General features: G+C 40.3%; 1 protein-coding gene across 3 annotated transcripts in view; it reads left to right on the top strand.

Moving 5' to 3' along the window:
• The window catches only part of IMMP2L (inner mitochondrial membrane peptidase subunit 2), a 468,990-nt gene that overhangs the window by 354,934 nt on the left and 89,802 nt on the right, over positions 1 to 24,254 (top strand). For 2 of the 3 annotated variants that reach the window (XM_079994438.1, XM_079994437.1), the window contains exon 5: positions 10,341 to 10,443. In XM_079994438.1, the coding sequence (XP_079850564.1) occupies positions 10,341 to 10,443 (103 nt within the window). Of the gene's footprint in view, positions 1 to 10,340; positions 10,444 to 23,686; positions 23,805 to 24,254 lie in introns of those variants that run through there. The other variant, XM_079994439.1, reaches the window with a different exon arrangement.

Below are 24,254 nucleotides of genomic sequence, written 5' to 3'. Positions count from 1 at the left end.
TGAAAATTGGTGGTAGACCTCCAGGAACCACACATTTTGTGTGTGTGGATTGACAATTTTAACCCAATTTGTATTTTACCCAGGTTTCTTTATTCCAAATGTTTGCTAATAAATATTTTATAAACTTTGAAGATTACTTTTTCTCTCAAAAAAAAGTCACTGCAGCTTGAAACTGCAGTGGGGGGGGGGGAAAGGAAGAGAATTGGGGAGAGATTTAAAGACTTATTTTATCTGTTCTGTTAATGAGAATGTCCTTGAATCCTTCTACTTTTATTTTTGATCTCCTCAAGAAGTAATATCATGTTGTTCTTAGATGGCAATGCCAAACCAAACCAAACCATGTCTTAGCATCAAATAATGTGCAGGCTCTTAGGAAGGAGCTTCCATCAGCTTTGCTCCTTTTAGTTCAGCGCAGTGCAGCTGCTAAACCAACCTGCAATTGTGATTAAGTTTAAGCACATGCTCAGGTTCAGACGGGTTCAAATGTTGGCTTAGCTGCTGCACCACACCGCACTGCACCCAAGCTAAAAAGACCAGGAACGAGCAAAGCTGGGAGGAACAAATTTACTAGTCCGGTAAGCCACAATTTGGCTTACCGTGATATGCAAACCAGGTCACTGTCTTCCTTTCTCAAGAAGACCTAGGGCTTCTTTTAATGTCAAATGTTGGTTAGTCAGCTTTGCTGCCACTTTTGAAAGGGAGCAAAGATGCCTTGTTTTCTTGTTTTCTTTGTATTTCTGAAATGCTGACTTTCAGCTGTATTTTATCCCTTTAAATTTGTAAACTGCCCTGAAGCCCTAGTTGATGGAACCATATATATGAATGCCCCAAAGGAACAAGCAGTTGATTGATATTTATTGCGGGAGATGCCATGCTGCTGTTAATACACAAATGAGTGGCACACAGAGGACACTTTCATCTTCATTTTGCTCTTTCAAGTAAAACCAGAAGCATTCTTCACAACAATAATTAAAGGCAAGCGGCAATCATTAAGTAAATGTAGCTTTCTTAAGTCTGCAGCTCAGTTTGCATGCACAAGTGATTTATTGATTTTCTTGGAAAGTAATCCAATACAAAATTTACTCTGTTTTTTTTATTAAAAAAACACACAACAAAATTAAATAATAGATGATCCAATTTACTCTAACATGAGTTTACAACTGTAGCTTGCTATTAATGTAACTAAGTGCACGATAAAATAAACTTTTAATTTTATTTCGAATTTTGGATCTCCTTGCTAAATAGGATTTGTATTGAATTTATCTTTTTTTTTAAATAAGAAAATACTCTTGGTACACATGCACAGGTCAGATGAAACATTCAGATATCATTGTACTTCATGGGCTCCCTGATGGGCTAATAATTTCATCAAAGAAGCAGGAAAGCGCAGTGTGGCACCCCCAACTCATCGAAAGCACTGCAGCCATTTCAGTGATTTATTTTTTTTCTGTTAAGCTATTCTTATTGGTGAATTGTTGGTGTATTAAAATATCAGCCAAATAAAAAGAACAGTAAGATAGCCATTGCTACATACAATGCAACTTAAAGAAATGTGTAAAATATTTCTCATTAATTTTAAATACAGATATAGAAGGAATATGTTAAATATGTGTTCTGCGCAGTGCAACCCTAGTGGGCTTTCACTGAGAAGTAAAGGTAGTGCTGGTTGCTGTAGCCTTTTCTGTTGTAGCCTTCTAAGCAATACCGCCCACCCCTGCTTGCAGCCTGCCCCTTCATAATCTTACCAGGGCAATTCCAGAAGCAGGCAGGGGTGTTCACCCCAGGGTCCAAGCAGCACCCACCATCTTTATCGCCCCTCAGTGCCTGATCCAGAGGCATTTGGCAATAATTGAGGTGGTGGTGGCAGCTGCAGGCGGCTTCATTCAGCTAACCCAAATAATAGCTGATTCAGATAAGAGTTAAATGATTGATGGCATCAGCCCCAGTGGGTCTCCTTTGGACTATGGGCCCCAACATATATCAGGCCATGCTGGGTGTTAACAATGGGTCTGACCTAAACGATTACAAGGCAACACAGGGTGCTTTGGGAAATGCTTGGCATGACATTGATAAGGCATCAAATGCTTTTTCGTGATACCTGAGACTGTACTAGCAAATTTTAAGGAATAAACCCGTCTCTTGTCCTTCAGGATTTGCACCTAGCCCCTTTTACTCTTCAGTTGCAGCACCATGACTTCAAATAGAAGGCTAGTCGAAAGCTTGGTATACTTTTACTCTAGTCATAGAAAGTACATTCATTCAGTTTTATAAATAGAGGGTATAACTGAAAACCATTTTTAAAAATTTCTTTTTCCATTCCCCCCCAAACACTCCCTTCCTAAAACTGCTTATTATCTCATTTATTTATTTATTTATTTATTTATTTATTTATTTATTGCTACAAACAAATCAGGACTCTAATATCTTCTAGTATAATCTGGCTGTGCTTATACAGCAGAGCACCGTTTGAATACTGTGTGTGACTGTGTGTGCACTTGAGTGCATGTATGGTCACACAACATGAGCATACTTTATGGGATGAAACAGGGCCAAGATTACCATTAGACAAAGTGAGGCTGCTAGCTTTAGTACTACTAAAAAGCAGCATACTCTCAGTTATTTAGTGTATTATTATGCTTTTCACACATTGCTGGGTGTGTGTGTCATTTGTGTGTTTTCCATCTCACGAAGCAAATCTTTTAAACCATCTCTAGGGTTGCCATATGTCCTCTTTTTCCAGGGCACATCCTCTTTTTCACATGTATGTAAACTGAGAATAGGCATAGCGATCCATAGTTAAAAGTAAGGTCCCTGACTCTTAGGTCCAGTTGCGGACAACTCTGGGGTTGCGGCGCTCATCTTGCTTTATTGGCCGAGGGAGCCAGTGTACAGCTGGCCAGCATGACTAAGCCACTTCTGGTGAACCAGAGCAGCACACAGAAATGCCGTTTACCTTCCCGCTGGAGCGGTACCTATTTATCTACTTGTACTTCATCCTTTGAACTGCTGTGTCGGCAGGAGCAGGGACCGAAAAACGAGAGCTCACCCCGTTGGGGGGATTCAAACCGCCAATCTTCTGATCGGCAAACCCTAGGCTCTGTGGTTTAACCCACAGCGCCACCCGCGTTCCCCATATTAGTTAAAAGTATAGTTAAAAGTAGAAGTTGGCAAATGTGTCTTCTTTCTTGCTCTTCAAAATATGACAACCCTAACCATTTCACAACTACAAAAAGTAATGGCATTTTATATTTTATATCACCTGTATATGCACATACACATATACAGAAATTTGGATTTTTAGCCCAGCTTTTAGGTGGATTACAACTGATCAATAAAATACAACATTTAAATTCTAAAGATGTAAAATAAGTCAAAACAATCAATTTAAATCTAAAGCAACCAATGTCATCCTCCTCACCCTCAATAAAATGTGATGCAGACAGAATTCTTATACCGGATGTAATGATCTGAACAACAGTATTAAGCTGATGTACAGAATGGAGATTTTAGAATGCATTCATGCTTTTAAGGAGTTCTGTAGGACCTCTTTCTTTTTCTTCTTTTTGCACATATCTATTAGAGCAAATTGAATGTTTGAAGTTTCTGGCAGATGTCTGAAAGCAAGCTAATTCAATACAATAAATAATCCCTGTACAATGCAGCGTGCTTAAGGATAATGCAACAGGTACACTTATTCAAGTCCCAGGTCCTGCATTTCTACTGTAATGATTTATCAGGTGTGCAATGAGAAAACAAAAAGACTTGTGAGTCATAGTTCTGTGAACGCTTGCCATGCCCTTTCAACTGACAGCACTCCTTCAGGCAATTTTGGCCTCATAACTCCCAAAGCTTTGATCACCCCAGTGTCCAAGTCTCTTTCTGGTTGTTGTTCAGTTTTCTGAAATATTTATTCCTCTGCAAAAGAGGTTTCTGTTTTTCTGTCTCATTCTCTGGGTCTTTGAACTCTGCTGAAGCCACACTTCTCACCAGCCATGTTCCATGCCCTCCATGGCTGCTTTGGCATGTTCTTCAACTGTGACAGTGCCTCTTGTTTAGCCAAATGGTGAGATGTGTGCATAGGAATGTGGATTAGCATGTGGTATATGAAATGTCCTGTGGAAAAAAGAGGGGTCATGTTCCACACAACCTTCCATTTCATAAAGCATTCTGTGGATTGAAATAGCAAACTATGACAATGTAGCCAAAACAGGCTTACTGAAAAAGAAAAGGGAGATATCAACATGCTCGGTGGAGGCCCAATATTTGCAGAAGTAGGGAAAATGTCTACTTCTGGTAGTGTGTGGAAATCCAAAAACAACTAAATGAGTACAAAGCAGCTTAATCCATTCCAGGAGTCTGTTCCACTCCTGAAACCATTTGAAAACCAAGGCACGGCTTCTGATTGGCTGCAGGAGCTTCCTGCACTCAATTGGAAGTTGTGGAAGCCACATCGGACATTCGGCTTCTGAAAAACGTTCGCAAACCAGAACACTCACTTCCAAATTTGCAGCGTTCAGGAGCCAGTTGTTCAGGAGCCAAGCTGTTTGACTACCAAGGTACCACTGTATTAAAAAGAACTTTACCTCATATTTACAATCTAACGCTTATTCACTTTGTTCCTTACAGAGAGCTCCTACACAGGTTTCTTCCTCTTAACGTTTAGGGATCTTCCTCTGTCTGTTTCACTTCACACAGATCACACTGACACAACACTGTCCTTAGCAGTATCCAAAGAAACCTCTCTCAGCAGCCATTATCCCTCACAAACACACAGAGAAAAACAGAATGCAGTTAAAAATGACAGTTACTGGAATAACAGTCACAACAGAATGGAATGTTTCTCTCATGTGACTCAGTCAGCCAATCACATAAGGGCTACTGCCAAAGGAAAAACCCCAAGTTAAAAATATACAGTAATTTAACATAAGTGAGCATTCCCATTTCAGGATATTGAACCATTATCCTTGACAAAAGGGAAGAGAATATTTTGGAAGATGGCATGGCTGGTTGGCTTGGACACTGAACGAGCGTGCTCTGCACTGCAACATTGTGCTGCAGATCCAACTTCTGTTACTGAATGTAAAGCACGTAAGGAGACATCATTTGTGCACTTCCTTTCAAGTCCCTGTGAATTACAGATTAATTTGCACTTTGTGGAGAATAAATGTAAAGCCTTCGGATCAATGAATCCCCACCTTCTCTCGTAGATTAGAATGTATGTGAGGACAGTGACAGAGGAAAAGGCCTAGCTTTAAATACTGGAGTGTCTGCACAGAACAAGAAAATCCTAGTAAAAGGCTTTGAGTAATATATTTGCTTTGATCATGCTAATGACCATTTTATAACTCGTACAATGCCTAATGTGACAGACTGGAAACAAGGGAAGCTTCTTTGCTCTGAGACTGAATATTTCATGACAAAAAAATGGTCTTGCATAGCATTTTTTAAAACTGATATTGAAAAAGAAAAGGACAACAGCTTGAAGGCATTCAACTCCCCACCATCACCCAGTTTCCTCTGAGAATTCTTAACAGAATAATAATTTAAAAAAAACATATGTTATTGTGTCTATTATATTTTGATAACTACAACCTGTATAGCTTCAGGGGACTTTAGCAGTGTGTCACATTTATAAATAGGAATGTATCACTGGTAGAATTCCGAACTTACACAATTTCTTTGATAGCTGAGGCTTAATATAGTTCTGTGTGTCATTAAAAATGAAAGCAGTGATAGCAGGTCTTGATTCCAACATCTTGGCCTCTAGTGCCTGATGGTCCTACTGGTCTGCCACCAAATTGTTTCAGCATTCACTGATATATGGCTCTTCACAGGGCCTTTTTTCAGCTGGAACGCACCAGAACTCAGTTCCTGCACCTCTCAGGTGGGCGCCATTGCCATTATAAGAGAACAAGGGAAGCGTTCACAGTGAGTTCTGGTGCCTCTTTTTCTAGAAAAATAGCAATGGCTCTTCACACATTCCACAAGCTGTATTCTAGTATTTATCCCAAGCCACCCACCCAGTAGCACACTGATTTTCGCTAACCCTGGCAGTGATTGCTTGAGAAACATTATGGGATTTGGGTGCTACATTTTCCCACTTCCTCCATTGTTCTCTCCCCCCCACATACATTTTATTATTTTTACAAATAAAAAATACAAACAAACACACTTCAATAAAATCATACTGTATGTAAAGATTCCCCAAATCTTGTGACCCCCTCCCCCAATCCTGTCCATGGAGTCTTACCTTAAATGTCTACAACTGAATATTAATACGTACTCCAGTTTTTATATCAAACCATATCATCCATGTTTTTTACACTACAAGTGAGTCAAAAACCTGCTCTTGTTTCCATCTGCTTACAGTGGTCTCCTAGATAACTTACAATTTTTCCCCATACCCAATTGTATCCTCTTGGTTTCTGAGTTTTCCAGTCAGCTTTGCCATCTTGGCATAGTCCATCAACTTGGTTTGCCATTCTTCTCTGGTAGGGACTTTGTCATCTTTCCAATTATGGGCCAATAACATCTGTGCGGCTGTTGTTCCATACATAAAAAGTCTTTTCTGCTCTTTTGGAATGTCGGTACCTGCAATTCCTAATAAAAAGCTTCTGGTTTTTTAACAAAAGTTATTTTAAACATTTTTTTCCATTTCATTATATATCATCTCCCAGAAAGCTATGTTTATCTTACAAGTCCACCACATATGATAAAAGGCACCTTTTATTATTGTTGTCAACCTCCAGGTCCCTTGCATCGATCCATTGGCTTGTGATCCCCTATTTTGTTTTGACGTTTTGTTTCCATTGTGTGTGCTCATGGTTTTGGCGTGGTTTGAGTTGGCTCTGTCTGTTTGAGCAAAACTCAACTGAATAAGATGACGTATGAAATGACCCTTGTTGCCCGTTCAGGCAGCCACTTCCCCACACACCTGAATGCAAAGCAAAGCTTCCTGCAAACCACTGTTTCCTATTTTGTCCAAACCTGGAATAAAGCCAGGCTGGTTTAAGAACCAGCCATGTTGGTTTAAGAGCCCATCTTGTTCTGAAGCTGGTAACCATGGTTTCCTGATTTGGACGAAATAAGGACTATGGCTAATTGAATACTTCCACATTTTATTTGGGTGTACCATGAAGGGTGCTGGAATGGTGCTGGAGGAGACTCTTGAGGGTCCCATGGACTGCAAGAAGATCAAACCTATCCATTCTGAAGGAAATCAGTCCTAGGTGCTCACTGGAAGGACAGATCCTAAAGCTGAGGCTCCAATACTTTGGCCATCTCATGAGAAGAGAAGATTCCCTGGAAAAGACCCTGATGTTGGGAAAGGTGGAGGGCACAAGGAGAAGGGGACGACAGAGGACGAGATGGTTGGACAGTGTTCTAGAAGCTACCAGCATGAGTTTGACCAAACTGCGGGAGGTAGTGGAAGACAGGAGTGCCTGGCGTGCTCTGGTCCATGGGGTCATGAAGAGTCGAACACAACTAAATGACTAAACAACAACAACCATGAAGGGAGAACAGAAAGGCTTGGTCATATCTTGGCATATTAAGCCAAGATATGGTTGTTCCTTATGTAGTATTTTTTTCCAATAAAGATGTATTAATGTTTAGGAGTACATGGCTTTACATTCAAGCATAAATTTGGCATTCACGAAATTAGAGTGTGTGGAGTGCTTATAAGGAGAGAAGGCTTGTCTTTTTGGAGTATTTAATCTGCATGTTTCTATTGAGCAGTGGAGTACGTACGTGTTAATATTGTATGAACCTCCTTCTAGCTAGCATTAAATTCTATGGTGTGTCTGTTGCATGGAGCTGTTCCTGTGAGTTAACTAGGGCTGCTTTGAACTATGGAAGTGACCTATAATAAGTCTAAGGGTCAACCTTCACGTTACACATAGTGCATTGTGTCTCTTTCTTAAATTAATATTGGGGTCACAGCACATGGGAAAGGGAGCTTTGTGCCTTCTCTCCCTAGCTGTGAAGCCCCAAATATCGCCCCACCTTTCATAATATCTGTGCCAGTAGGCTCTTTATCATTCTCTTTTCAAACCTCATAACTGCATGAAGGTGGGCAGTATCGGAGGGGAATTGAAAATGGGAAGGTAGGAGAAAGAAGCTGATAATGTGCTTTAATCCATTTTTAGTTTAACTGTTTATTTTATTTTTATTTTTAAAAAACCACACCTGCTTTATTGACAGTTTTAAAGTTTTAGAAGGCTTTTTGTGTTCATCATAAATTGTGACCTTTTGTTTCACTTACACATTAAAACCAGTGTTAGAAACTGAGATATGAAAGCTAGGACCTAAATGGCACCTTAAACCTAGGTTATGTCCAGGCACACATTTTTTTATAATAAGAATACAAAACTGAAAATGAATCATCTTCTTCTTTGGCGATCACTCGTAGCCAAGTAAGATTGTCTTCCATAGACACGGTTTTAACAATGAGTCTGTAAGTGACTGTGGAGGCCAATTCTGGACCCACACGTCCTTCCACAGTGGGGACATTGGTTTCTGGGAGGGAGTTGATCACGGTGTGGATTTGCCAAGCATGAAAATGAATGAACTGCAGCTAAAATATTATGTTCATTTTTCACAGGATCTAGTCCTGGGGTCAGCAATTTTTTTCAGCAGGGGGCTGGTCCATTGACCCCCAGACCTTGTAGGGGAGCTGGACTATATTTTGAAGAAAAAAAAGAAACGAATTCCTATGCCCCACAAATAACCCAGAGATGCATTTTAAATAAAAGCACACATTCTACTCATGTAAAAACATGCTGATTCCCGGACAGTCTGCAGGCCGGATTTAGAGGGCGATTGGGCCGGATCTGGCCCCTGGGCCTTAGTTTGCCTACCCATGATCTAGTCCTTCCCCGCCCCCCCCTACTATCCTTAAGAGGGTCTCAAAGAGTAGCTGGAAGTAAAAAAGGCCCTCCTTTCCTTCCACTCTACAGTTTTAATCTGAAATTTTAGATGCATTCCTGCATCCAGAGCTCAGAAACTGCTTGCACTAATGAAATCCCCTGTCGCAAAATGCGCCTAGAACAATGGGAGTTTTGAGTACTAGTTTAAACCACTAGTTAATGCAATATATGGACATGATCCAAAGTTCTGTGTGCCATTATCCATACAGGGTAACACTGTTTGTGTAGTGGAAATTTCCCTGCCTATGACATCGGGTGCTCAGAGCAGCTGCATTTGTCTAACCCCCAGGGAATTGGGGTTAATGTAGTCCCCGCCCTCCCCACCCCCATCTGCCGTATGCTATAGGGTGTGTAATGGAGACCAATGATAAAAATAACATCATTCCAGGAAGAAAATGTATGTGTCTCGGGTGATTATCATGGTTTTGAATTTGTCTCATTGGAACGTCAGTCCCTGCAGCGCTAGAATGCTTCCTGATATCATGTGAGGGCTTTGGTTCAGAACAAGCTCACAGCAGAACGTCACCTCTTGAACTACTTGTGTAACTTGCTCTCTCCTAACAAGTTTTCCCCAGACGTATCTCGCTTTGCCTTTGAGGTTACTACTGAAACCCAGAAGTCTAAACAGAAATAGAATCCTGGCACAGAGCTCAAGGCTGCTTCCTGCAGTCTGCAAATGGACTCTGGAAATGTTCTGCTCTATCTGTGAACAAAGACATTGTGGGAACAAAGACATTGTGGGGACCGAATTTCTCCAGGGAGGGGATAAATTGTTTCAACAGTTTCTCAGGGATGAGGCTCATTATTACCCATGGGAGAAGAACAACTCCTTCCTTCATCGCTTTGTTTTTTTATGGTGGTGACGCGAAGGGCAGCAGCAGCAAATGTCTTGCCAGTCTACCTGCCATTTTGCATCCTTCATAATCCTCCATAATGCATTATGGGACACATATTGTAGCTGCTGGGGCAGGGTGTTATATTTGAATAAAATTGGGAAGTGGGAAATCGAAGGTGAGAGGCGAAAGAAAAATCTCAGAAGTTTCCTCTGAGAAATCTTAGTTCAGCTCTATCTGGAGCAAATATTCAGCAGTGAAAAAACAATTGCACTCCTAGAGCCCCACATTTCAGGCTTTAACCCTAAATACACTTTTTAGTGAGGGAATCCCACCAAACACAGTAGGGTTTTACTTCTCAGTAGGACTTGACTTCTCACTAAGCATGCACACAATTGTGTTGCAAGCAGTTCCAAAAGTTACCAGGGTTATATGCATGAACCAGCCTGGGATGGGGCCAGAACTAATCTGTATGCTTTAATTTCTATTTTGAAAAGCAATCAGTATTGGTTGTTTACTTTGGGGGCTGAAATATTTTTTTGTTTTATACCACTAACTGTGTGATTGCATTTCTCTTTAGAACCATAGGCTACAAAAAGAAATACGTAAAGGTTCCCCATGGCCACATGTGGGTAGAGGGTGATCATCGTGGACACAGCTTTGACAGCAATGCTTTTGGCCCGGTAAGTCATAACCGTTTTCTCCATGTGTATTTTATACCACATAATATACTGTAATAAAAACTTGTGGGGATTCGGTCCCCGAAAGTTTATTTTAAAAGATAAAGTTCTGTAGGGGGCAGGCCAGTTTGTCTCATCATGCTGTTGCAGGATGCAGGGAGAACTTTGACGGGATAGGAATGGTTGCAGCTCCCATAATCTCTGACCATTGACTATGTTGGCTGGGAATAATGGTAGCTGGAGTTCATCAACATCTGGAGGACCACAGATTCCCTGTCCTTGCCTTAGATAAACTTATTCCTACACTGGTATATCAGAACAGGTCCTGAGGGGGTACTGTTTAACAGCAGAAAATTCTTATCACTCTGAAATAATTGGTGCTGTAGGAGTTTTCTGACTTTGAGTGCTATTACTGTGGCTTGATATTTATTTAGTGCCAGTGGTGTGCTAGGAGCCAAGTAGGACACAGAAAAGCCCAGAGCTTTGTATAATATACGTTAGGAAGACTTGCCTGGGACAGAGATGAGGGGCTGACAATGACAAGTGAGATGGGAATATTGAAGCAGAGGCTGTGTGATGCACCTAAGGTAGTCTTGGGAAGTCTTTTGAAGAGAAGTGGACCTTGCAGAGGACAACTTATCGGAAGGCAACTATACTCTGTAATGGCTGTTTCGACATGACGATCACTTGATTTTGTGATTCTGGAAGGGAGGTGGCCAGGTGAACAGAGATGAGAAGAATGATCAGAGAAATGGAAATGACAGAAGCCATGGATGAGTCTTTGTGGGGAAAAGCTATGATAAGATATGCTCTTCAGAGTAAAATGGGTGAAGAATTTAAGTCCAAAAGCATTCAGTGTGCAAACTGTATCTAGATTCTCATGGACAACAACAGCACCAGTCTATTTTGATATGTGTGTTGTAGTTGGGAGCAGATTGTTGGAACTGGTAATCGGTTACCAGCATAAGTAAACAAGATGATATGCTTAAGATGTCTTAGGATGGAGATTGGGACCATGGCAGAAGGGGCTAAATATGGAGGTGGGGGCAATTTAGAGACAGAACAAACTGAAGGCATTCCAGTCACTGTGTGACATAAGCAATTATGGAAGACAGTGTGTCTTGCATAAAGTAGCTAGCTGCTAGAGTGGCATTGGAAATGACACTGTACAGCAGGATGCATCCGTCTCATTAATGCTTCTTTAGGTGACATTTTGATACCCTGGTGTATACCACTCCCTGTGTCACTGCATAAATGAATGAATGCCATCAATGCATGCTATGAATTGATGGAAATGTCCTTGAGCACTCCAATTTGTAGATCAAGGTTCTGAAAGTGTACACCCCTGCTCTTTGTGAAGCCTACCTCCCCACATTGTAATTCTTTTCTTTTTTTCCATAAGTGTGGAATGGACGGGCAAAAGGAAAAGGGCATCGTGGTGGCAGAAGTGAATCCTGTCTCCTATTTTTCTTATAACAAAGGTCACTCAAGTGCAAAATGTTATCCATGTCAAAACTCTGATTTTGGGGTACTAATGCATTTTCCCATGAAATAGCATGTATAAATACTATCTTTGGAAGATGGGTTGCATTTAAGGCCATCATCTACTGACATTCACGCTCCGCTGTCAATTTTAGCCAAAGAGCTTCCATAATGTAGATAAAGCCAGACGTGGTTAAACTTGTAGACAAGCATAATGAGCTTCATGGGACACAGATTGAAATGGTTAAAAAAAGAAGTACACACACACACACACACACACAATTTTCTTTCCCCACTCATTCAGGATATAGCCTTAAGAGAGGGATTGCGGGCTGGAACAATAAGACAATTGCACTGGGATCATTCAGAACCTACTGTGCAACACTGGGAAATGTAAAACAATTTAAGATCAAATAATTAGGTTTCTTCCTGTATTTGTCTGATAGTATAGTTTACATTTCTGGAATGTAAAAATGAAGTTTCCTGGTATTAAGACTGTGTGTGCATTCTAAACAATGTGTGGGGCATATGCTAAGTCCCCATTTTTACCTTAAAAGAACCTACTTAAAAAGTATTTAATACTGTAATGTTTGGGCTTAATTATTATAGGATCAGAATTAAAAATAGTTATTTTCAAGAATCATGATGGATATTTGTATTCTTTGAAACAAAGTGGAGTACTATAGTAATGTTATACAATGGGAAGATAGAGATGTGAGAGCCCAAAAGAAAATTCAGAGGAAATTACACACCCATGTCCTTTCCCCTTCACCCCCTCGGCCTTCACATCTCAATGAAAGGAATGCAAGTTGGACTCTAGCCAGTATTGGTCCCCTCCCCTCTTTTACCTGTTTCTTTTTCTAGGTAGGTGGGTGATCGAATGTTGTGGTTGTTAAAAAAAACAAACAAACTAGGATTCAGAACGATGCAATAGAAAGTGTGATGCACTAAAAACAGGAACCTCTGAAAAATATAACTGGGCAGCTACAAATATAACTGTTAATTACTTTGCAGCGCTAGACTGAATTAAGAAAAGCAGGCTTATTGTATTTTATTATTCAGAGAATAGCTTTGTTCTGTGCAAAGGAGCAAATGTACTGTAATGCTGTTACTTTGATATTGCCTGGTTTAATCTAGATTTTTAAACAAGCCGTCAAAGCTATTTATAATGACTTTTTTAAAAAACCACCCTGTACTGAACTGCAGCCAATAACCATTAAAAGAACTTATGGCTCCCCATTCCTTTTCTTAAAAGTGGAAAATTATATGTTGAGTGATTTTGCTTCCATTTGTATAGTACTTTTCTTTAAATTAACCCATGCTTCTAGCAGGTTTTAGGAAACAATATTACAGTGTAGTTTAACTGGAAAACTAATAAAGCACAATTTTACTGAGGGTTTTGTAGGTTTGCTTTTGCCTTGGCTTAGTTTAGCATGGCAGCCATAAGGACTGAAGTGGCTGCAAGCTTCTCTTTCAGAGCATGCACTGAACCCAGGCTTAGCTTAGCCTATTGTGCGAACCATGCCACTGAATGGATGCAGAAAGTGTTCGTAATAGGTATCACTTTAGATGTGGATGTAAGTTTTAAAATTTCAGTATCACGCAGCAGGTGGAAATATGGCAACACTAGGAAATCCAGACTAGATCATACCCAATGAATGGCTTTTCAGCCTTTCTTTGAAGACATTCTGTGGTGCAAAGCCCAGAACCACATCAGGTAATTCATTCATTTGTCAAACTGCTCTTAACATCAAGACATTTCTCCTGGTACGCAATCAAAATCTACCTTGCTGTAACTTTAGCTCATTGGATCTGGTTGTGTCCTCTGTGGCAGCAAAGAACCAGTCCTTGCTCTCCGCTGTGTCATAATTCTTCATGTATTTGGAGAAAATTACAATGTCCCCTACCCCTCATTCATTTCTTCTCCAGGATAAACATACTCAGTTCCTCCAAAGTTTCCGCAGAAGAGTTGTTTTCCAGACTCTGGATGATCTTCATTGCCCTCTTCTGAATCCTCTTTTTGTAATATACAGACTCTATGGCCTTCTTAAAACGTAGCCTCCAGAGGTGGACACAGTACTTTAGATGAAGTCAAATATGAGGTCTCATAGAGAAAATTCACCTCGTTAGCTATCACTATTGCACACTTTATACATTCTCCAGGCACAGAGTCCACAGGTGCTTTATGAAAGTTGACCCGAAACTCAGATTTCACTGACATCGTTGTCTGTAGTTTTGTTTGCTATGTTATTGTGGAATTGCTCTCAGACAGTCAAATTACCAGTGCAGTCTCCAAACTATTTGCACTGGTGTACTGAGACTATATTGGTTCTGTTGAAGTAGGTCAAAGTAAACCTTCTTAATCTGTTTTATGAACTGCACTCTGAGGAAGTAATAAAATTCATTAAAAAAACCCCTTTGGGGGGTATTGATGAATTCTAGATTTTGGAGTTGATTTTTCTATTTTACAGGTTTTTCACATAACTTAAATTTGCAAAAAAATGTCTCACATCCATGAGGAATTTGAGGCCAAGCCTGTTTAAAGGGGCCTCATGTATGTGTACTTAGCCCCATATTTCAATATGAATCCTTCCTGCCCCTTTTTATGTTGAGAATAATATCTGCAGTATGGTGCTTTCTTTATTCAGCAGGGTTCTGAATTCCATAGGTAACCTCCATAGAGAAGACTCCTTGCTGCCAACATTACTCTCAATGTGATAGTAGTGGCAATGGATGGAGCAGGATGAAAAATTCAACTTTGAAAGTGGGGTTATCTGTGTAGCCCTGGCTGAGTCCTTTCAATAGGCTTGCCCTCTACGTGCAACTAATGTGTGAAGAGGATCCTATTGTGTTACGTGTTCTATACATAATCCATCTGAAGGTATGTGGCTATCTCAGCTGAAGTTGGCAATGTAAACAACGTTTCGTGTGGTTACATTGCCACTAGAAAAGTTGCTCACTAAAATACTGTGCTTGAGCACATGAAGTAATGTGCCATAAGGGCATTTAAGTAATGGAGAATCTTTCCTCCTGGAGTAATAACAGTTTGCCCTGCCAAGTGGTTTACTGCAAGGCTATGAAAGTTGGCAAACCTGATGAGCCAGGTAGGCTAGCTGTATATGTATGAACTAGGCTTTATTTCACCTGGGTCAAAGACCCAGTTTGGCAGCCTCCCATGTGCCACAGAAATAAAGGCTACCAAAGAAAAGAGAGATAAAAACTAATAACAAAGAGAATAGAAATCTGACTGATGTTGAGAAAAGAATAAGAGCAATTTTAGCCAAGAGATCATCAGACCCTTTGGCGAACCTTACTGGCATGTCGGTGACCTCTTCCAGAGAAGGCTTAAGGGGACCCAAGGGATTGTTGAAGGGGAAGAATTACTGATTACGTTTCTTCACAGATCTTGGAAGCTATAGCATACAGTGTTGGGAAATGTAAATATCCTTGATATGTTGTCTTATTGTGGAAATTTGAGAGCTATTTATCCCACTGCACTCTAATGCTAAACAGAAAATATAAATCCCTCTTCATCTTATCCACAACTGCATTTCAGATTGTATTCAATGTTACTTAACCAGAATACAGCTGGAAAACAGTAATATACTCAGAGTAAAAAAAAGAAAAAAGTGTGCATAATTTGATTTAAATTTGAAAGGGACTGGTGGGCATGCAAAAATTAAATAGCGGAAACAAAACTAAAATGAAATCTTGCTTTCAGGCAAAACTCATGGAAAAGTGATTTAGTGGAAAATGATTGCATCCTGAGTTGCAGAATATGGATCGAATCCCTATATGCCCTTCCATTTCTAGAATGGCCTTTGATCCAGTGGGTCGAAATCTGTTTTGGTTGGTAGGGGGATCCTTCAGAACAGTGTTGAGGATAGTGCGGAATGGGCTGGGGGCTGCTATGGGTTGGAGAAACCAACCAACCTCATCCCTGTTCTGCTTTCAAAAATGTACAAATAAAGTTTATTAGTCATATTCACCTTGTTTGCACACATCAACTGTTATGTTTCCGATTTTGTCACTTATGGACAGCTTATCAGTGAACTCATACACCCTGGCACAACCTGAACATCGAAAGCTGCCTTATATGATTTATTTGGAATATATAAAAGTTCCTTATATGGAATCAGGAAATTGCTCCATCCAGTGTAGGGCTCTTCGCTTTTGGGAGCTTCCCAGGTTCAAAGACAACCCCCACCTCCACTTCCCCGCATCTAAGGTTATCTTTAGGGATTCCAGGCCTGGGATCTTCTGATTGCCAAGCAATGCGCGATGGACAGTGCTCTAAAACTATCATACAACAGGGGAAATCTCTCATCGAGAAGGCACAATCAGTTGTGCACGTCGATTCAAAATCTCCTACCCTTGCATCTTAATTGGGCCAGGGAGGAAAACTGTTGACATACCATCACCACTGGCCAGTCAAAGCAACAGAGGAAGTTGTGTGCCTGATTTTATTTATTTTAAACATTTCAAAAAGCTCCTGGAGCTGCTTGCATAAAAATCAATAAAAACAATACAGTCCTTGCCCACAGGCTTAGAATTTAGAAGACCTGATATGAAGGTGGGGTGTGGGAAGGATGAGGAGGAAAGAAGAAAATGAGTCAACTCAGGAACCAGTTCATAAAGTTTACATAGTAGTTCTTGTCATCAGGAGCAACTTTCTTTTGCCTACATTTTACTTCGAAGAGAGGAAGGCTCGTATGATTTATTGTGTTGAAATCTCTGAGTTGAGGTAATTTTCCATCTGGCCCAATCAAATCATGCCAGAAGGAGCTAGCTAGAGAGATAAAATCTGCTCCCTAAATGGGAGGATATGTGAAACGCACAGGCAGTGTTTTTCCATGCAGCTTGTAGCTTTTGAAAAACGCACAGTCTCAAAGCTGCACAGAATGGATATGTTACACGGCAAACAAATCCACGAGGAGTAAACAAAAGAGATCGAGAATGTATCAAGCGTTAGAGAGCTTCTTGCAATGGTCATCACAGATCGTAGCGTGTAGAACACGGCGTTCTGTGAATATCTAAATGTGAATGTGCATCGCAGGCTGAAGGCATTCACTTATTCGAAGGGTTGAGTGCAGAGCAGTCTCATTAAGAAGTGTGTGAAATTGCTGGAGCGCCTAAATGGTTAGCTCTGCTTATAGATTTCCTGCTCTGCCCAGACTGTGATCCCAAAAGGCACTAAGCAAATCTTGCAGGATTAAGCACGAGCTGTCCAGAAGTGAAAAAGGCTGTTCCAGGTGGCAGTGGCAGGACCTGGGAGAACTGACAGAGAAGATGCACAGATCGATCTGAGCTATCGTAACCAAAGCAGGGCCTTATGAATAGAAGAGCCCTGCCATTCAAGTGAAGTCGCAATGAATAGTCACTATTTCTGGATGGCCACTGACCGTGTCCACTGCCTTCTCCATTAGGGACTCTTAGGAGAGCTAACAGCCACTGGTGGCAAGTGGACTGATTCACACTCTTTGCCAGAAAAGTCAGAACTGTTATTTCCGGTTTCTGAGGCTACTAACTAGGGCTGTGCACCAGATTTGTCTGAGGCTTTACCCAAATCAGGCATATTTGTGGGGATTTGGATGAGCTGCGGTCATACACCTACAGTATGAGGGACGCGGGTGACGCTGTGGTCTAAACCACTGAGCCTCTTGGGCTTGCCGATCAGAAAGTCAGTGGTTTGAATCCCTGTGACGGTGTGAGCTCCCGTTGCTCTGTCCTAGCTCCTGCCAACCTAGCAGTTTGAAAGCACGCCAGTGCAAGTAGATAAATAGGTACCAATGTGGCGGGAAGGTAAACAGCATTTCCGTGTGCTCTAGTTTCCGTCACAGTGTCCCGTTGTCCCAGAAGTGGTTTAGTCATGCTGGCCACATGACCCGGGAAGCTGTCTGTGGACAAACGCCGGCTCCCCATAGTCGTCTTTGACTGGACTTAACCATCCAGGGGTCCTTTACCTTTTACCTTACATACAGACTGCTGTGAGTTGGGTTGGACTGGCCCAGAGTGATTCACAGCTGCCAGTGGGGTACAGCAATAGGCAGCAAATAGAGGCAGGCAGGGTGGGAAAATGGCACAAAAAAGCCAGAGCCTCCAGCGGTGAGATAGTAGGCCCAATACCATGATTCTTCTTCCTGCCTGACAGCCTGCCTCAACTGCTGTTGAGCAGAGGCATTGTTGCTTTTTCTTTGCATGGTGCTGTGAACCTCTTCACCTTTTAAAAACTTTTTCTTAACTGTATGTTAAAATAGAGGTTTAAAACTCAGGAGCAGATAAGAATTTTTTTAATGCACAAATACAAGGGCATTTGGATAGTGGAGTTTTGATTGGTGGTGTCACAGAATGGCTTTTGTAGGTGACGGAGGTGGTAAAGACAGCTTGATAATTTTTTCTACTTCTCAGTTTGGCTTGGAAAAATAATCTTGCCAGATAATTTCTGATGCTAACTTTGCTACTAATTAGTTGAAATTGGTAAGTTTTTCCAATGTTCTAACTGGTAACCTCTCTCATTCAAGCAGTTTTTATTCTTGGAATGCTACATAAATTCTTTTTTCTTACATTGGCCTTTGGCCCTTCCAACTCTCATAAAAAATCTTTTTGCTACATCTTGGCTCTTTGACACACTTATATCATATAATTTTATTGCCGTCGATTCTCAAGTTAACCTTCCTTAAGCATCAGCAATTCAGCTGCATTTCGCAAAGCTAAAAGGTACATCATGTTGAAACCCTTTCTCAGAGCTATATCTAAAAACACTGTATGTGAGATGATCTTTGCCGTCCTTAATTTATGAAAATGCATGCTATCTTCCTGCTGTTTTCTGCAAAAGAATACACATACAAAACGTTAAGTTATGTTAGCAGCACATTAATTCATTTCAAAATAGTTGAGGCTTCAGAATGGTTAGGTCACTGCTAGGGATACAAGAGAAATTTGATCCAGTTTGCATTTAAAGGCAGATCCAACTAATTCACACTTTTCAAAATAATACACAGACTGAAACAGTCATTCTCCAGAAGTATTTTCTGAATTTTGCAATGCAATTCTTCAGCCAAGTTATGTCTATAAAAATGCATATAATAAGGTAAAGTGTACATAAAAATGCATATATTCATAGGAAATGACATACAAAATGCATTATAATATGGAGAGTTTAAATATTAGAGAAAATATGTTTTATCAAAAGTGTGCATATCAGCCAAAATTACATAAACAATGATGTCCTGTTCCCACGGCTATTGTGCTACAGACAAATAAAATTGTTCATAATAATGATGTGCACCCCAAGAAAAATTCCACCAAAAATGCTGATGAATTTTCATGAGTACTTAAAAAATAATAATAAAACAACTGACTTGAAAATGTAGCAAATTGAATTTAAGATTAGAAAATGAGAAATTGAGAGAACTGTTGGTGCCTGGGTACACAGAGAGAGACCTCGCTGGGCTTCTTGCACCAACTAGAGAACGTGAGGCAAGAGTGTTCTCCCCCACAAGTGACCCTCGGGAAGATCCATCACTCTTCTTTCCCGACATGCTTCTGCGACACACATCCAAAGATATGTGCACACAGTACAAAAGCAGAGTCCAAGCAGAAGCTAAGCATTGGAGGTATGGATTTTAAAGCTACTTTATTGTGTACAAAACAGAACAAAGGAAATCATGGCTCCTCTCTCCTTCTTCAACTCCAAGAGAGAAGAAAAGCAAAAGTGCAACATAACGGAACAGTGCAACTGAACTTCCGTTCACATGACTCCAACAGTATGGAATGTCAACACAGACATGTGATGAAAACAATCACACATCCTGCAATGGGAGGAATGAAATCCCAACAAGAACCAGCATTGATAGATCTGCCCCTCCTTGGTTGTGTCTTTCTCATCTGGAAATTCTGGTGTTGTCAGAAAACAAAGTATTCAAATTAACCCATCTCACTTTTCTTCCAAGCTAACTCACGTTCAATAGTTGAGTTCTTTTTGCAAAAATCCAGGTGGTCTTCTATAGAATATGGGTTAATCAATATATTTAGCCTAATCTTTTAAAAAAAATAAAATAGTACTACTTCTATAGTGGTTGTAAGTACTCAGCTTTATGGTGTTATAGCTCTCTGTCATGGTTCTGCTTTTCCCAATCCAAATGACTCTGAGCAATTGCTCTCCTTTTTCATTCTAGCAGCTTTGAAAATATTTCAGAGCATGTCCCTATTAATCTCTTTTTCTCTAGGCTATGCACATGTTTTCAGGTTTTCCATGTCTATTTTGCCTTCCCGAACCACTGTTATGCCTAAATGTGTGATACCATGGCTAGCTAGTATAATTTAAATACCAAAGAACACGGGGCTGCTTTATAAAACACTCTTTTGTTGGGTCCTCCCCCCTCTTTCCTGGGATATCTCTCTCACCCACACACGTGGCTACACAAGAAATAGTATTATTTCAGATGTGTGGAATTTGCCAAGAAAGATTTGCAATGCTGGTATTGTTTCAGAAAACATGCTTTCAATGGTGCCAACTGCTCTATGAATTTAGTAACTTAAGGAAGTGTGCGTCACAATTTCAGCAGTATTTAATATGTTATTCTCTTGCTTCCTGCTCATCGCTGTTGAATAACTGCATCCTAAAAAGGTTCTAACGCTAGGGAAAACTGAGGGCCAAACAAACTGGTGGGGCCAACACCTTTTTGTAATTTTGAATCTTCCCTGTTCAATGATAAGATGGGGCTAATATACAGTTCATATCCAAAGAGGTGTGCACATGGGAAATTGAAGCCTCCCTTAACTTAGGGTTGCCATATTTCACAACATGAAAATCTGGACAAAAAAGTTGTTTAAGTTTGTGAGCTATTTTTTTTAAAGGGAATTCACACATACACACACACAGCCCACTTCTGATATGGGTTTTCCTGGACATTTTCTGAAATTCCACCCAGATGCTATTTCCAACAGACGAATCCTGGATATATCTGGAAAATTCCAGACATATGGCAGCCCCATTAACACCCCATGCTCATTTGCTTCAGTCACTTTTCTGGTCAGAGCAAGGGTAGGAAAAAAAAAGAATCTTATACTTTGGACTCAGCCCTTTCTCACCAGTGTTTGTTTCTAATGTGTTTCTGAGCCCAATTCAAGATGCTACTTCTGACCTATACAGACCTACATAGCTCGGGACTTCAGAACCTAATGGAATGCCTTTTCCTGTATGCCTTAAGACAGGGTTAGTCAACCTGGTGCTCGCCAGAAGATGTACTCAAATTTCCATAAGCCCCAGCCATCATGATCAGCAGTTTGGCAATATTTGGATGGAACCATGTTGGCTAACACTGGCTTAAGGTTATCTACTGAAGTCCTTCACTACATGCCCATCTAGCTCAGCGGTTTATCATGAGAGGGCCTTTTTTGGTGGTGGTCTCCCAGCTAGGAATGTCCTCCCTAGGGAAGTTTGCCTGGTTGCCTGCATTGTTGTCTTCTCAGTACCAAGCTAAGTCTAGCATTTTTGTTTCCCCATGCCTTTTTAAGATCTTGTTTTAAGTCTGTTTTGTAGTTGTTTTCATTTCTGTGCTGCATGTGGTATTTTATTATGCTAGTTTGGTGTTTGGCACTTTTGGCTCGCTTGTTTCTTGCAGCTTTTTATTCAAGTTTGTTTTCATTGAGATGGTTATTTGTGTGTGAGCAGCCCAGGACCTCCACACACACTGCCCAGGCTTGTGCCCCAAGGAGGTCACTTTGGTCTGCTAATGCAATGGTCTGACTTCACCCCCAGAGGTGCACTCCATTGTCTCTGAGACAGACTGACGCCTGAGCTTATTATGAGATGCCTTATAAAAAAATACAATAAATACTTAAATATAAGCATGACTGCCCCAATCACATCTTGTTTGATCTTGAGAATGGAGAATTTGCCAGTTTTGTAAGATTGCTCAAATACAATGATAAAGATTAAAAAAGATGAAATGAACTGTAAATGGTCACAGTACATAATGAAAAGGGATAGAGAATCATATCAGCTGATAACACCTGCTTTTAAAAATGTTTTCCAACCTCTTCTGGGAATCTTAGGCCACTGAGAATTAGCTGAACTTAGATCCAATTGAATTAAATCAGTTGCACTTAGATCCAATTGAAATCCAAGTCATTACTAGTTTTTCACACTGATTTCACTGGGACAGGTTATCTCTAACCCTGAGTATAGAATCAGTTTCTTAACCTCTTTCAGAAGGAGGTTCCATTGGGGTCATGACCCTAATGGTCAAGCTTCTAGTCACTGCTGTCTTGAGCTTCCATAAAGATGAGACAGTGAATGGTGCTTATTCACTAGACTTCTAACCAGATGGATCATCCTTGAATGTTTGCCATTGCTGCCTTATCACATTAGGGTGGGAAACCTGTAGCCTTCCCAATGTTGTAGGATTACAACTCCCATCATCTACGGACATTGGTCTTGCTGGTTTGGGTGACAGAAGTTGAGGTCTGTCAGCATCTGGAGTTACCAGAGGGTACCCATCCCTGCACTAAATACTCAGTCGTGTTATCCAGAAAAAGAAGTTTGGCTTCTGTCTGAATATGGGCGGTATGTTTTTAGTTCAAACATAGTTCTGGTTTGCTTTTGCAATAGTAGTTTTCTGGGGTTTTGCAGTCTCCTAACAAGTTCCTCAGAGAACGTGTGTGTGTGTGTGTGTGTGTGTGTGTGTGTAAGGCAGTAAATAAGGGAGCAGAAATAATTACTACTACTCCTTCATACTGAATAAAGCTCGGTGCAGTTGTAAGGTTTAATTATGGTAGTGAAGAAGAGACTTCTTTAACCAGACCAGACAGGACTGTAACACTGTTCATGTCATCATTTCAGATATGGGCAAAATGGAGAACCTATTCTGTACTCCCATCCTGTCTCCTAAATGATGTTGATGTCCCTTTTTCATTGGAGAATGCAATCCAAATAAACTCTGGCCTTCTAAGCAGTTCACTGGAACCGTAAAGAAAACTAAGCCTCAGCACAGATTAACTCCCTGTTTCATCATTGATTCTAAACAGCTGGGAGTATATATTCAACACAATAATATCATTTTGTTATATACAAATGTCACACAAGTTTTAAGTTTCCAGGTATTATTTAGGTTTAACAAATGCAAACAAAGGGAAAGAGTTGACTTCCCTCAAATATATTCCTCTAAAAATAAGAGCTGTGGAATTGGCCCTGGGGGTCCACAAGAATTGGAGACAGTGAGTTGCATCCAGCTAAATTATACTCCAAGTAGGCCTATTGAAATTAATAAAGCTAGATTAGTTTTGTCTGCTAATTTCAGTAGGTCTATAGGACTAGCTTTGGATACAAACCCAACCATCCAAAAAATAATTATGGTGTATTTCTCCTGTTGACAGCTGGGTAAAAAGCGTGGGATATAATGTGTGCAGACAAAGACCTTGGATAAGACCTGGAAAGCAAAAGCTATCTGTCATTAATGTTGCGTAATCTGGTTATTCTGTGAAGGATTTAAATTAGTCCCCAGAAACCTGACAACGTTTCATTTTAAAGGCATAATTGAAGGGTTGGGTATCCCCCCCTTAAAACAAAAATGAAAAACTCCTCTGAGAAGCATCTCTGGTTTTGTAAGAAACTTTGATAGTGGAAGTCCCCTGTGAGTCCATTTTAAAATATATGCATTTAAAAGTAGATTGAGACCTTCTCTAGAGAATCAAGTAGAGTATTTTAAAGTGAAATTCTGTTCCAGAGAAGAGTAAACTTCATCTATATTTTGATTCCCAGGATGAAAGAATCTGTCTCCGATATCTTCAGTTACCCCAACTTGCAGACAGAAGTAAATTTTATTGATTTATACTTTTTTTTGCTCCAAAGGTGTTGCGTTGCCATCTTCTTAAAAAAAAAATCTCTTGCAAAATTACTAGAATGTGGCTTCCTTTTCATGTAGATTTTTGTCTACACTGACTTATGCTGTAGTTAATGCCATAGTAGAGCTATTTGTCAGGAGAGTATGAAGTTTTCAAGAGTGCAAGATGCTATTAAGCAAAGAAGAAAATGCTGAGTACTAAAGGACAGCAGTTAGCAAGGAGAAACAGAAGGTTCAATTTTGCCATTCAAAGGCAATGAAACAACAGCTAAGAGAATCATGGTTCAATTACATATGATTTAACCCACATTGCTGATGATTAGTCAGACTAATGATATGAACTTGGCTCGGATAAAATTCCATTGTGGGAAATTTTGTTCTATAATTGACCAGCTCACAGGCTGAATTAGTTACCTGTACAATACAATAGGATCTTAGAATGGTAAGTTTTAGGACCTAAAACTTTCATGACAATGCATCACGAAT

Source organism: Podarcis cretensis, assembly GCF_951804945.1.
Source record: "Podarcis cretensis genome assembly, chromosome: 10".
NCBI classification, from domain to species: domain Eukaryota; kingdom Metazoa; phylum Chordata; class Lepidosauria; order Squamata; family Lacertidae; genus Podarcis; species Podarcis cretensis.
Note: the sequence above shows the minus strand (reverse complement) of the source record. Positions and strands in the feature narration are given on the sequence as shown.